The sequence below is a fragment of the Rutidosis leptorrhynchoides genome, chromosome 5 (assembly GCF_046630445.1).
Source record: "Rutidosis leptorrhynchoides isolate AG116_Rl617_1_P2 chromosome 5, CSIRO_AGI_Rlap_v1, whole genome shotgun sequence".
Taxonomy (NCBI): domain Eukaryota; kingdom Viridiplantae; phylum Streptophyta; class Magnoliopsida; order Asterales; family Asteraceae; genus Rutidosis; species Rutidosis leptorrhynchoides.
The window spans coordinates 48562558-48579191 of record NC_092337.1 but is presented as its reverse complement, the minus strand read 5'-3'; the positions used below and the strand labels follow the sequence as shown (position 1 = coordinate 48579191).

The following is a 16634-nucleotide window of genomic DNA, read 5'->3' as shown; positions in this document are numbered from 1 at the left end:
TTGGAACCTTTTTGATTGTCTTTTGTTCTTTTGAGCTTTTTGGTCGTTTGCGTCTTCAATTCGTCGAATCTGTCTTTTGTCTTCACCTTTTATTATTTAAACGAATATCACTTGTAAATAGAACAATTGCAACTAAAAGCTTGTCTTTCTTTAGGAATAATGCTATGAAATATATGTTCGTTTTTAGCATTATCAGACACACTGAAAACTTTATGGTTAAAAAGTTGCATGACGTACACACTTGCTCACGCACACAAATTATGAGAAACAATAAACATGCTACTAAAAAGGTGTTGGGTAGTATTCTTATGGATTCGTTCAAGGCTGCTAATCGAGAGTATAAACCAAAAGATATACGTGATGATGTAGCTAATCGGTTTAGAGTGAGCGTATCATACAATCAAGCATGGAGGGCCAAGTGTCAAGCAATAGAGATGTTACGTGGCAGTAGTGATGACTCCTTTAGAATGCTTCCCATTTACCTTCATAACCTTAAGATCCACAACCCGGGGACCATCACCAATTTGGTTACCGATAAAGAAAATAAATTTGTGATGTGTTACATGTCCATTGGAGTAGTTGTAAGTAAATATATATTAGCAAAAACCACCTTTTAATAGGTACACCATACGCAAAGGCGCAAGGGTCACCTTGCGCCAACGAATACGCAAGGACGCAATAAAAACCTTGCGCCTGGCATTAAAGACGCAAGGACGCAAGGCTTTACTTGCGCTTCGTGGGCGCAAGACAGAAGAGTGTTCCTTGCGCCTTGCGTATGGTGTATGAGGTCTTTATTAATAATATTTGATTTACTGTGAAAATTTCATGCAGATTCGATCATTTGTGCAACATGTCCGCCCGATAATCATCGTCGATGCTGCACATTTAAAGGGTGAGTACCTGGGTACTAATTTAGTTGCTGTTGCGATGGATGGCAATAATGGAATTTTGCCATTGGCTTATGGAATTGGTGAAGGCGAGACAAACAGTGTTTGGTCATGGTTTTTTGGTAACCTAAGAGATCATTTAATGAGTTATGGTTTGGTTGATCGTATGTCAGAGATTACTTTTATTTCTGATCGTGCTGCTTCAATAGCACACGGCATTGCAAACGTGTTTCCGGAAGCGTTTCACGCTCATTGTGCACGTCATTTATTCATGAACATCAAAACTAAATCCAACAAGATGAAATTCTTCGACTGGCACTTTTGGAAAATGGTTAAGGCGTACCGTGCGTCGGATTTTCATGATCATCTAGATGTATTTCGAAGGAGATTGAAAGCGTCTTATAAAGTTCTATGTGAGGATGGTATCAATAGATGGTCCAGAAGTCAATCTACTCATATTAGGTATTCATACCTTACAAGCAACAGTGTAGAGTCTATAAACTCTCTATCAAGACATGCTCGTAAACTACCCGTTTGCATGTTGTTCGAATTTTTTCGTTGTTCAATACAGGATTGGTATTTCAAACATCACAACAAATCAGTTAGTCTTACTTCACCGGTTACTCCATATGTTGAACGTAAGCTAGCTAAGAGGACGGACAAATCAAGAAGATGGCGAGCATTTCCATCGACAAATGATCTAATAGAGGTACATGATGGACGAAAAAATGGGTTGGTTAATCTACAAGATAGAACTTGTTCATGTAGTCAATGGCAATTATCAGGCATACCCTGCGGTCATGTGATTGCATCAGCACGACACTTCGGAGTGGAGGATATTAGTTGTTATGTATCACATTGGTTCAGCACTCAAACATACATAAATACGTATTCCGAACACATTCTTCCTCTCCCCCATCGGTCTGAATGGTCGGATCCGGGTCCCGGGATTTTGCAACTTGTACACCCCCCAGTTCTAAAGAAAAGACAACCTGGACGTCCTAAAGGTAAAAAACGCATTCCTTCAAAAGGTGAAGAAACTTCAAAAAAAGTAAGAACTTGTAGTCGTTGCAAAGAACCAGGTCATTCTCGATCAACATGCCCAGCTGCTTATGACCGAACAGGTGAATCAACTTCTCAACGGGCAAGAAACACAACCTCAAAGGCGAAAGAGACAGTCGAACCATCTCAAGCTTATCAATCTCAGTTTTATCCAACGTACAATTTAGGTAGTAATTAGTTCCTAGAATACGTTTATTTTCAGGAACAAATTAAGGTGTGATGTCTTCCATTGTTGTAATATTTTTTAATTAGTATTTTATGATGTGGTTTCGTGTGTTACTTCATATGTTATAATATTGAATGCACAAGCTAGTGTTACAAGAATAATAAAAATGTTGTGGCGCAAGGTCGCAAGATGAACCTTGCGTATGTTTCAAAAATAGGCGCAAGGACGCAAGAAGCACCTTGCGCCTGCTTAATAAAAAGGCGCAAAGATGCAAGAAACACCTTGCGCCTGCTGCTAAATACGAGGCGCAAGGCCGCAAGAAGGACCTTGCGTCTACGGCTATTACGGGACGCAAGGTCACAAGGTCTGATTACACACCTTTGCGCCTTCAAAAATACAGTTACGGACCTGTTCACAGTTTACAACATTTACAGTTTTATACACCAATTACATAATTAACTACAGTTTTCAAAATAAAACCTCAGTTACCAACTTTTGCTTTCTCTTTTGGTGGGGGTTCCTGGGTATCAAAGCGTGCACGAAAGAAGGTCTTGGCCATTCTCACTCTGTAGTCTTCTGCGGCCTTTTTAGGATCTCCAATGTTTGGGATTTCATCCCACCCAAAGATCACCCTCTCCATATGGATGCAGACCCAAACACCACAGTCCCCATTACTTGGTGTGCAACAAAAATTATATATCATTTTCGACATAGAAATGGAGTAATCGAACGGAGATAGTTGAAAGGAAACACTTACCTGTTCTTGTGACATCTTGATCACGTTTTTTGTCGGTTTTTTTTCTCTTCCTTTTTCTCAATCGTGGTGGTGATGGTGATGCTAATGGAGGCGGTGATGGTAATGGTGGTGAGATGTACTGATGGCGGTGGTGCTGGCGATGGTGGTGGTGGTGGTGGTGATGTGGTGAGTCTCAGAAGAAAGGTCGCAAGGGTAGACGGGTCGCAAGGGAGTCGCAAGTGCAAGGTTCTTTGTAATCGCCGTCGGTCGCAAAGTGGTCGCAAGAGCTGAGTGTCGGGGTGTGTGTGTGTATGTGGTGTATGATTTCTATATTTGACCTAATTTTTTAACACAAGGACGCAAGGCGCAAGGACGCAAGTCGCAAGGTCGCAAGGTCTCTTGCGCCTTGCGCGGGCATTTTGTCAAGGTTTTTTTTTTTGGGTACCAGCTCAGAAAAGTCCAAAAAATGGGTATTTTGGTGATTGACCCATCATATTATCAACCAAGGCCCAATAATAAAAAGAATAAACCAACCCACTCCTTACATAGTTAAATAGTTGTTGATATAGATATAGCCAATGTGAAATGGGTTATCATAAACTATTTCACCTGAACTGGTGATTGTGTACGCCATATAAACTCCAACAAAAACCATTTCAATCATTCAATATACATAAGCTTAAAACAAATGTGCTGCCTGCAATCAAGCAAATGAAACCCATATATTATTATATAAAAGTGCTCAAATATGAACATTAATCTAAATTATCTTGTACTAATTTAATACTACTAAATTGGAATAACAAATGCACAGATTGAAAGAAGTGACATAGACAAGAAGTTAAAAGAACCCCTACCATACTCGCACCAGAAACTATCTGTTAGGTGGTACTTACGCATCTTCAATCTTCAATTACTTATAAGACCACCCCCTATGGTTAGTTACCCGCCCATTACCCGCTCATTACCCGTAACTAACCATAGGCACCACTTAGTTACCCGCGTTAGTTACCCGCTTTCACCATAGATTTAACGGAAGAGTTATAGGAATTGCGGGTCCCAGTGCTTTTTATTGTTAGACTTGATGCTTTATTGCTTGTACGTTGTATATTAAGAGGAGTATTGTTTTAGCTATGATAGGGAGTGTTTAGTTATGAGTTAGTTATAGGATATTTGTGTTGATGTGGCGCTGATGTGGAAGGTTAAGAGGATGAATAGTTTAGTTACGATAGGGAGTGGCCTAATTATAATCGACCCTCATCTAACAATAAACACGTGTCCAAATAAGGTTAAATCTATTACCAAAATGGGACCCAAATTAACCTTAATTGGAAAGACCCATAAATGTTTGTAGGTCCATAAAGTGCAATAGACTGAAACATTTGGGCCCAGCCCAACATTATATAATCAACAGCAGACAATACTGTTTAGTATGATTATAGTATATTTCTAACTAAATTTCTCTACAAGCTATAAATTCCACTGCCTTTTTATGCTAAAGTTGTTCCAGTTGTACCAAAAAAAAAAAAAAAAAAAAAAAAAACACCTGAAGTTATTCATGTCTACTCGTAGGAGAGCTTCTACGAACTCAGAACATGAACTCGATAATCTCATGTTAAAATTACAAGCATTGCTACCCGCTTCAAGTTCTAGCCGCAATAATAAAAGGGTACGTTTTTAAAATTTGTCTATAGTTTAAGTTTACTAGCACATAATAACTTGATATTCAAAAATAATGCTAGTTATATGTTAAAGCTAACTAGCATTAGTATTATGAAAAAGGTACCAATAACAAAGATTATTCAAGAGACGTGCAATTACATTAAGAGCTTGAGAACACAAGGGGATACTTTAGGAGAAAGAGTATCTGAATTACTAGATTCGATGGAAAAAAACGGCGTTGATGTTAATAGCATCAAAGATCTTCTGCAGCAATAGTGTGTCGGTTTATCGATGTGTTGAGTCGAGCATATACATTGTGTATTTGCCTTATTATCAGGTTATTACGATACCATGTGTAGTTGGACTTAATCAGACTGATATTAGCCTCTTATTTAAATAATCAAAAGTTATTACTAATATAAATATAAATATCTATGTGGTGTTTAATCTGTCTTTTCCAATAGATGAACTATAACAACATAATCCTTCATTTCTGAAATAAAAAAGAACAGCATTACAAACACTAATTAATAATGGTATAAGAATACATATAATAGATTTAATCAGCAAAGAAAACCTCGACAAAAACAAAATGTACTACAAACATTAACAAATAATATATTAAGAATACCACTAAGGGAAAAATTGGTTTAAAAGTCAACAAGCGACCTTCAGTAAAAAAGTCTAATACCCAAATGCTCCTCAAGGTACACAGAAGATAGGCATATGACACTATTATTTACTCCGTATCATGATTCTCTCGTTAAGAGTTATTTACTAGCAGCAAACAGCCAACACCCAGTAACATCGCAGCCAAAAACAAAAATAAAAAACATTTGTAATCGAACCTAAAACAGATGTATAATAGTAAAACAGATAGTTAAAGATTTGAGTGCTTAATTATTGGGAAAGGTGGATTTGATTGATTATTTTAACTCCGGCATTCGTGCAAACCCGATCAGAATTTGGAATCTCGAGGGCGTAAAACAATCGATCAGATTAATATACTCAATTAGATTGAGTGATTATTATATGAAATGATTGAACTCTGATGATGATCGGAATTCAATCGGGAAATGAGTTAACTGTGATTTGAGGAGTAATTTTGGCATAGTAAGTACTAGACTTTGAGAGCCCGTGCGTTGCACGAATGGTTCTAATTACACTAATTATAAAAAAAGAAGATAATGATGACAATATCAAATGAACTTTGAAAATAAAACATCAGTAGATAATTAAATAAACAATGTTTTTCAATCCATCAAATGCATTGAAGTTTTTGTATCATTGTGCTAAACATAAATATAGACAGAAATAACGCTATTTGTGTGGATGAAATAAACATAATATGACTTTGTTTTTTTGTTTTACACAAAAAACATAGATTAAGACTACTAATTTCGACATTAGCAAAACACAAAACACTTGACCAACAGTAGCAAAATTATATGTAAGCGCATCAACAAAAGTTTCATAAGTGAAACATTGTTTTACACAATTCACAAATATTAAGGCTATTAATTCCGACATGTTTATTTTTTATCTTGCAAATATATGTAAAACTGCTGATTTTCTTTTTTAGATAAGAGGACTGCACCCTGAAAAAATTCATTAGAAGTTAAAAAAGAGTACAACTACAACGGGAATACCCGAGGAGTTGAACTTATTGAACAACCACGACACTTGTACAATGACAATTATCATAACACTAAACAAAAAATAAAAACAACCCTAAGCTAAGCAAGGGCTAATGTACATCCCAATTCCACATTTGGTTTATAACATGACTAATGACAATAATAATATGATACATGAAATAAGCTACTCGATATATTAAAAATCCAGAATAAAAAAAGTAGTCTCGAATCATTGAAATGCTTGTATCAGTTTTGCCACCCTTAGCTGACTCATTACTCAAACACCTCGTATAATCAGACACATCCAACATCAACCATAAACCCTCCACATTCTCATTCCCAATATAACAACTAAAGGCTCGTTGATTTTTAAGAGTCCAAGTAACAATAGAAACCAACAGAATTTTGAGGACAAGAAGAAACAAAATAGCAGCACGTGTACCTTTTGATGTAGTATATACCATCCAAACCCATCTCACCATCTTCGACCAGGGAATGTCTTGAAAACCTATCACATGCACAAAGTCATAAAGTAACTGCAAATTGAATTTAACATTTGTAGTCTTACCACCTAGAACCTCATATTCTCTATGTAATCCAAGGGCCCCACTAATACACAACATAGCTCATAAGAACAAACATACCTCTGTTCACCATGAAACGTTGACTTTTAAAAGTCAATATTTTGAGCACCACTTAAATACATAAATAAATATTGAAACATATTTGGGATATGAAGGCAGCTCCATCAAACCATTTTAACGCCATTATTTTTATCAGCACACCACAATCTAATCAGCATATTATTACCCCTCAAACCACATAGGATTAAAAAATAGTGAAAATACCAATATTATGTAGATTGATCCTCTGCATACAAAATTGCAATAACACCATGGCTTGGTAGATAATACGATCATAATAGCAGCCCAGCAACCAATAAACTATAACTACTTGTTGACCTTTAAAAGTGAAAAAATAGTCTTTAGTGGAAAATCGCAGCTCCAAACTAACAGAATTCAGGTTGCAGTCTTCTAGTCTTCATGACACGCTGATAAAGCTTCATTCGACTTCCACCAGTAAGCAAATAATTTAAAATTAAGTTGAAAAGCCCGTTATCGACTCCTATGAGAGAATGTCTAAAGCTACCTCAAGATCAAAACTATAGGGAAATCTCCTTTCAATAGTATAAAGAGATAAATAGATTTGAAACACATAATATGGAGTGTGAAGCTACAATTACCTCAAGATAGTATTTCCATTGTAACGTTAGTCGCGAATGAAGTCAACCCATACCACACGTACACCACACATGTACGACAACCCTGTAGCAAGTTTAACATGACGTTAGTGTATTAAATAACCCAACATGCTACTACTAAATCAGCAACTGCTACAAAACATTTAATGAAAATTGCATATCTTTACTCAAAACAATCATATCATTACTATTTTCATTCATAACCATAATTTTTTATACTATATTAATGATCCATTTAAACCTCACCACCATTTTGAGCAGAATAATTTAAATCTTTTATATCCTTAATAACTAAACTCATTTGGTCACCATTAGCATTCAAAACACTTATCTTTTCCCACTCATAAACATATTTTGCCTTGAGAACTTTGACCCATTGATTCTCAAATAATATAAGACACCCCATAAAACTAAATAAGTCAGCATCCCAAATAAAATTGCTCACAGTAGGATAAAAAATCATATCCCCGTTTTGACTCGTTGACTTTGTAAAGTCAAAATAGCAGCAAAGAACCAAAAAGAAACGCCTTGATTCTTAGCAACAGAGAAGTCCTTTAACTTACTAACCTGGTATCTTCTTTGGATATGAAGGCAGATCCAACCATAAATACTATTACCCTTATCTTCGATAATATTCCAAATATCTTTAAGTAAGCTTTGATTTTGTGGATCATGACTACCATTCAGCACATAAGAAAACCAACTATGTTGAGGTATAAATAAACCATAATTAAGAACATTATGATGGTAGCCAGATTGCAGCTCGCGGTAGACATAAATAACCAAATAATATGAACAGTGAATACCACATCATTGCAGATTATGAACAACAACCCTAGAAATAAGTATTAGCCGTATATTATTATTATTATTATAGAATAGATATCATTGACTTTGTAATTAGCATAAATATATGATCACATATCCACTCCATAATTAGTGGTATTGTTTGATAGGATTGATATACTTATCTTGTATGTAAACGTGTATATATACACACATGTATTGATCAATGAGATCACGAATTGCATTCTTTCATGGTATCAGTTTAGGTGCCGATATTATTTTCTCACAAATCCCCTTCTTCAATCTTCTCTCTCAAAACACTTCTCACAATCAATCAATCAATGGCCGCAAACAACCAAATCCACCTGCCACGACTGTCAACAACATCCGAAACTTCATTCCCATCGTTCTTGAGATGGAAAACGGGTTGTATGAATCTTGGGCAGAATTGTTCAAGATCCATTGTCGAGCTTTTTTAGTTATTGATCACATCATTCCTGACACTACCACTGATGCTTCTGTTACCGGTTCTACATTTGATACTACCACTCCTGTCACACCACCGAATCCTGCTCTATGGGATCGGATTGATGCTATTGTGCTTCAATGGATATATGGGACTATATCCAAGAATCTGTTTCGCACAGTTATGAAGACCAACTCAACCGCTCAACAAGCTTAGGATCGGTTGAAGAATCTTTTTCATGATAATCGCAATTCGCGACATGTTTACCTGCTACATAAATTCCATAACACCAAACTTGATAGCTTCTCTAATGTTTCTGATTATTGTGAAGAACTTAAAGTTCTAGCCGATCAATTATCTAATGTTGGACCTGCAATTGAAGAAGATCATCTTGTGTTACAAATGGTTACCGGTTGAGCCCTGCTTATGAACAAGTCGCTGCACAGATCACTCATATGGATAAGCTTCCAAGCTTTTATGTTGCTCGATCCAAATTAACACTAGAAGAAAGTCGTAAAGAAAAACAATCGTCGGCCAATTCAAGTGTTACGGATACTGCTCTCGTCGCTACCACCACACTTTCGAACCCTAAATCTGCTCAGCCGACAAATTCAACCAATACCGGACGTGGTTCCGGCAATTATCAACGAGGTCGTTCATCGAATCGTGGTGGTTATGGTGGTCGGAGTAACAATTATCGGGGCAGGGGTCGTTCGTTTTCAGGTGCGAGTTATTCTGGTTCTGCTCCGTACAATCCCAACTGGTAGCAATCGGCTTGGCAACAGAACAACTACAACCCATGGGCTTATCAACAGAATTGGGCTCCCGCCCCTTGCCCTTATCCAACTACAAATTGGCCAAGACCCACTCACGTTAATGGACAAGCTGGCTTGTTGGGTCCTAGGCCCAATACTCCATCCTATGCACCATCTGCTTCTTCTAGCGTACCCACAGACATCGAATCGGCCATGTACACAATGAGTATGAATCCGCCTGAGGACAATAATTGGTATTTGGACACGGGAGCCTCATCATACATGACCGGGTCACAAGGTACACTCATGTCTTTTGTTCATTCAAGTTATCCTAAATATATTTTAGTCGAGAATGGCAATCGTATCCCAATTAATTTGTTCGGTCACACCTCTATACCTACACCTAATAAACCTTTACTTCTATCTAATATCCTTTTTGCACCTCAATTAGTTAAAAATCTAATCTCTGTCCGTCGTTTAACAACTGATAATAATATTTCTATTTCATTTGACCCTTTTGGTTTTACTGTGAAGGACTATCCGAAGGGGACCACCATCCTTAGATGCAATAGTACCGGGGACCTATATCCACTCCACTCTTCCATGTTGCACCAACTCAACTCACCTTCCGCTTTTATTGCTTTGTCTCAAGATTTGTGGCATCATCGCCTAGGTCATCCGGGTGGTGATGTTTTGAAATCTCTTAGAAATAAACGTTCAATTACTTGTAATTTGAACTCTAGTAATAAGATTTGTCAATCATGTGTTTTTGGCAAACAAACTCGGTTACCATTTTATGCATCGAATTCTTTTACTTTTTCTCCTTTTGAAATAATACATAGTGATTTATGGACTTCTCCTATTGTTAGTAGTAGTGGACATCAATATTATGTTCTTTTCCTTGATAATTATACAAACTTTCTATGGACATACCCCATTGGACACAAGTCACAAGTTTTCCAAATATTTCAATCTTTTCACACCTTTATACATACTCAATTTGGTGTTAAAATTAAACAATTGCAATGTGATAATGGAACGGAGTATAACAATAGATTATTTCACAATTTTTGTACCACAAATGGCATGACATTCCGTTTCTCTTGCCCTTACACTTAGTCTCAAAACGAAAAAGCCGAAAGAAAAATTCGAGCCATTAATAATATAATGCATACTCTTTTATCTCACTCTTCCGTTCCTCCCCGTTTTTGGCATCATGCTCTTGAGATGGCCACTTATCTTATAAACATTCTCCCAACCAAACTTCTTCAACACATCTTCCCCACTCAAAGGCTATATAACCGTATCCCCTCATACACTGACCTACGCGTGTTTGGTTGTCTATGCTATCCTCTTTTTCCACCTACTAAAATAAACAAACTTGAATCTCGATCCACTCCTTGTGTTTTCTTGGGTTATCCTTCTAATCATCGGGGCTACAAATGCTACGATTTATCCACTCGAAAAATAATTATTTCTAGACACGTAATTTTCGATGAAACTACATTCCCTTTCTCCAAAATAAACCCCACCACTCCATCACAATACTCTTTCTGTACTGATGATATTAACCTTCAACACCACCATACGATACTTACATCTACTCCTCCTACTGGGCCTTCTACGACAAGCCCATCTCCTAACTCACCAACTAGTCCACTTTCTACCAACACTATTCCTAACCTCACCAGTCCACTTAGCCCAGCAAATTCTGAAAATGCCAGTCCACTTCCTACCACTATTTCTACGCCTATTTCTAGTTCTATTCCTACTGATGTGCCAATCACCCATAATACAATTGATCCTACTACTACTACAACTACAAGTCCTTCTTCTACTACCTCACCTACTTCAAATACAAGTCCAATTAATTCTCCTACACATACGAGTCCTAATCTATCTACCTCTTCTGATTCCAATGCACAACCGACTATGCCTCCTCCAGCTCCCATTCGAACTGTTGTCACACGTAGTATGTCGGGTATCGTTAAACCTAATGTTCCTTTTATTCTAACCGCCACCACCTCTCTTTCTCCACTACCTAAAAACCCGAAAGAAGCCTTATCCGACCCAAATTGGAAACGTGCCATGACCGACGAATATATAGCTTTAATGAATAATAATACATGGGTGCTTGTACCACGTTTGCCTAATATGCAGGTTATTAGATCTATGTGGATTTTCAGGCACAAAACCAAGTCGGATGGAACATTTGAGAGATATAAAGCTCGCCTCGTCGGTGACGGGCGATCTCAACACCTTGGTATCGATTGTCATGAAACATTTAGTCTCGTTGTCAAACCGGCAACGATACGCATGGTCCTTAGTATTGCTGTTTCTAAGTCATGGCCAATTCATCAACTAGACGTTAAAAACGCGTTTTTACATGGCAATCTCCATGAAACTGTCTACATGCATCAGCCTATGGGGTTTAGGGACTCGAGGTATCCGGATCATGTTTGTCTTTTATGAAATGTCCCGTTCTTATTGATTAAAAACGTTCCATATTAATTGATTTCGTTGCGAGGTTTTGACCTCTATATGAGACGTTTTTCAAAGACTGCATTCATTTTTAAAACAAACCATAATCTTTATTTCATAAATAAAGGTTTAAAAAGCTTTACGTAGATTATCAAATAATGATAATCTAAAATATCCTGTTTACACACGACCATTACATAATGGTTTACAATACAAATATGTTACATCGAAATCAGTTTCTTGAATGCAGTTTTTACACAATATCATACAAACATGGACTCCAAATCTTGTCCTTATTTTAGTATGCAACAGCGGAAGCTCTTAATATTCACCTGAGAATAAACATGCTTTAAACGTCAACAAAAATGTTGGTGAGTTATAGGTTTAACCTATATATATCAAATCGTAACAATAGACCACAAGATTTCATATTTCAATACACATCCCATACATAGAGATAAAAATCATTCATATGGTGAACACCTGGTAACCGACATTAACAAGATGCATATATAAGAATATCCCCATCATTCCGGGACACCCTTCGGATATGATATAAATTTCGAAGTACTAAAACATCCGGTACTTTGGATGGGGTTTGTTAGGCCCAATAGATCTATCTTTAGGATTCGCGTCAATTAGGGTGTCTGTTCCCTAATTCTTAGATTACCAGACTTAATAAAAAGGGGCATATTCGATTTTGATAATTCAACCATAGAATGTAGTTTCACGTACTTGTGTCTATTTTGTAAATCATTTATAAAACCTGCATGTATTCTCATCCCAAAAATATTAGATTTTAAAAGTGGGACTATAACTCACTTTCACAGATTTTTACTTCGTCGGGAAGTAAGACTTGGCCACTGGTTGATTCACGAACCTATAACAATATATACATATATATCAAAGTATGTTCAAAATATATTTACAACACTTTTAATATATTTTGATGTTTTAAGTTTATTAAGTCAGCTGTCCTCGTTAGTAACTTACAACTAGTTGTCCACAGTTAGATGTACAGAAATAAATCGATAAATATTATCTTGAATCAATCCACGACCCAGTGTATACGTATCTCAGTATTGATCACAACTCAAACTATATATATTTTGAAATCAACCTCAACCCCGTATAGCTAACTCCAACATTCACATATGGAGTGTCTATGGTTGTTCCGAAATATATATAGATGTATCGACATGATAGGTCGAAACATTGTATACGTGTCTATGGTATCTCAAGATTACATAATATACAATACAAGTTGATTAAGTTATGGTTGGAATAGATTTGTTACCAATTTTCACGTAGCTAAAATGAGAAAAATTATCCAATCTTGTTTTACCCATAACTTCTTCATTTTAAATCCGTTTTGAGTGAATCAAATTGCTATGGTTTCATATTGAACTCTATTTTATGAATCTAAACAGAAAAAGTATAGGTTTATAGTCGGAAAAATAAGTTACAAGTCGTTTTTGTAAAGGTAGTCATTTCAGTCGAAAGAACGACGTCTAGATGACCATTTTAGAAAACATACTTCCACTTTGAGTTTAACCATAATTTTTGGATATAGTTTCATGTTCATAATAAAAATCATTTTCTCATAATAACAACTTTTAAATCAAAGTTTATCATAGTTTTTAATTAACTAACCCAAAACAGCCCGCGGTGTTACTACGACGGCGTAAATCCGGTTTTACGGTGTTTTTCGTGTTTCCAGGTTTTAAATCATTAAGTTAGCATATCATATAGATATAGAACATGTGTTTAGTTGATTTTAAAAGTCAAGTTAGAAGGATTAACTTTTGTTTGCGAACAAGTTTAGAATTAACTAAACTATGTTCTAGTGATTACAAGTTTAAACCTTCGAATAAGATAGCTTTATATATATGAATCGAATGATGTTATGAACATCATTACTACCTTAAGTTCCTTGGATAAACCTACTGGAAAAGAAAAAAATGGATCTAGCTTCAACGGATCCTTGGATGGCTCGAAGTTCTTGAAGCAGAATCATGACACGAAAACAAGTTCAAGTAAGATCATCACTTGAAATAAGATTGTTATAGTTATAGAAATTGAACCAAAGTTTGAATATGATTATTACCTTGTATTAGAATGATAACCTACTGTAAGAAACAAAGATTTCTTGAGGTTGGATGATCACTTTACAAGATTGGAAGTGAGCTAGCAAACTTGAAAGTATTCTTGATTTAATGTAACTAGAACTTGTAGAATATATGAAGAACGCTTAGAACTTGAAGATAGAACTTGAGAGAGATCAATTAGATGAAGAAAATTAAAGAATGAAAGTGTTTGTAGGTGTTTTTGGTCGTTGGTGTATGGATTAGATATAAAGGATATGTAATTTTATTTTCATGTAAATAAGTCATGAATGATTACTCATATTTTTGTAATTTTATGAGATATTTCATGCTAGTTGCCAAATGATGGTTCCCACATGTATTAGGTGACTCACATGGGCTGCTAAGAGCTGATCATTGGAGTGTATATACCAATAGTACATACATCTAAAAGCTGTGTATTGTACGAGTACGAATACGGGTGCATACGAGTAGAATTGTTGATGAAACTGAACGAGGATGTAATTGTAAGCATTTTTGTTAAGTAGAAGTATTTTGATAAGTGTATTGAAGTCTTTCAAAAGTGTATAAATACATATTAAAACACTACATGTATATACATTTTAACTGAGTCGTTAAGTCATCGTTAGTTGTTACATGTAAGTGTTGTTTTGAAACCTTTAGGTTAACGATCTTGTTAAATGTTGTTAACCCAATATTTATAATATCAAATGAGATTTTAAATTATTATATTATCATGATATTATCATGTATGAATATCTCTTAATATGATATATATACATTAAATGTCTTTACAACGATAATCGTTACATATATGTATCGTTTAAATATCATTAAGTTAGTAGTCTTGTTTTTACATATGTAGTTCATTGTTAATATACTTAATGATATGTTTACTTATCATAGTATCATGTTAACTATATATATATCCATATATATGTCATCATAGAGTTTTTACAAGTTTTAACGTTCGTGAATCACCGGTCAACTTGGGTGGTCAATTGTCTATATGAAACATATTTCAATTAATCAAGTCTTAATAAGTTTGATTGCTTAACATGTTGGAAATATTTAATCATGTAAATATCAATCTCAATTAATATATATAAACATGGAAAAGTTCGGGTCACTACATTTTAAAGCGCTCTTTATACGGTTTGAAGCAAGCACCTCGCACTTGGTATCAACGTTTTGCTGATTTCTCATCCACCATCGGCTTCACTCATAGCAAGTGTGATCATTCACTTTTTATCTACCACCACGGCCATGATATTGCCTATCTCTTGTTATATGTTGATGACATTGTGCTCACCACCTCTAGTCATTATTTACGAAAGAGGCTTATGCATTTATTATCACATGAGTTTGCTATGAAAGATTTGGGCCCGTTACACTCCTTCTTGGGCATTTCGGTTGTTAGAACATCGCATGGTCTTTTCTTGACTCAACAAGCATATGCCAATGTTATCATAACACGCTCTGGTCTTACCAAATGCAACCCCGTGTCCACACCCGTTGATACCATCGGCAAAATTAGTTCCAAAAAGGGTCGTCCATATGCCAACATTACTCAATATCGGAGTTTAGCGGGTGAGCTCCAATATCTAACCTTTACCCTACCCGATATCTCCTATGCAGTTCAGCAAGTGTGTCTACATATGCATGATCCTAAGGAAGTACACATGGATGCATTGAAGCGTATTATTAGATATATAAAAGGCACATCCGAGGTCGGTATTTACATTACCAAGTCAACGTCGACTGACTTACTAGCATACACCGATGCAGATTGGGGCGGTTGTCCCGACACTAGGCGTTCCACTTCTGGTTATTGTGTTTACTATGGTGATAACCTGATTTCTTGGTCTTCTAAACGACAATCCACGTTATCTAGGTCTAGTACTGAAGCCGAGTATAGGGGTGTAGCGAATGTTGTAGTCGAATCTTGTTGGTTACGTAATCTGCTTCTTGAACTTCATTGTCCCACTTCGAAGGCTACTTTGGTTTATTGTGACAATATTAGCGCTATTTATTTATCCGGCAATCCGGTTCAGCATCAACGTACAAAACACGTTGAAATTGATATCCATTTTGTTCGCGAGAAGGTGGCGAAAGGTCAAGTTCGTGTTCTACATGTGCCCACTCGTTATCAGATTGCAGACATATTTACAAAGGTTCTGCCACGTCTTTTGTTTACCGATTTTAGATCCAGCCTTCGCATCGGGAAACTCGACGCTTCGACTGCGAGGGAGTATTAGCCGTATATTATTATTATTATAGAATAGATATCATTGACTTTGTAATTAGCATAAATATATGATCACATATCCACTCCATAATTAGTGGTATTGTTTGTTAGGATTGATATACTTACCTTGTATGTAAACGTGTATATATACACACATGTATTGATCAATGAGATCACGAATTGCATTCTTTCAATAAGGCGGGTCGAGTGTTTGCGGGGTTGTCAAATATAAATACTTTGTCAAAAAAAACCAACTCACATTAAAAGAAGGACGTTCGAGTGCTTGCGGGGTTGTCAAATATGTTGTCTGCAAAAAAAAAAAAAAAAAAAAAAAAAACATTTTGAACATGAGAAAAACATAAATGAGAACATGACCAAATGA

General features: G+C 36.0%; 1 protein-coding gene across 1 annotated transcript; it reads left to right on the top strand.

Moving 5' to 3' along the window:
* The first annotated feature begins 15374 nt into the window (after positions 1 to 15374).
* Positions 15375 to 16262, top strand: LOC139848599 (uncharacterized mitochondrial protein AtMg00810-like). Its single transcript, XM_071838323.1, has one exon. The coding sequence runs from the start codon at positions 15375 to 15377 to the stop codon at positions 16260 to 16262; it is 888 nt and encodes a 295-aa protein (XP_071694424.1).
* Positions 16263 to 16634: the final 372 nt, after the last annotated feature.

Bases quoted from the DNA above. Each gene is read 5' to 3' on its own strand.
- LOC139848599 (XM_071838323.1), top strand. From the start codon at position 15,375: ATGAAAGATTTGGGCCCGTTACACTCCTTCTTGGGCATTTCGGTTGTT.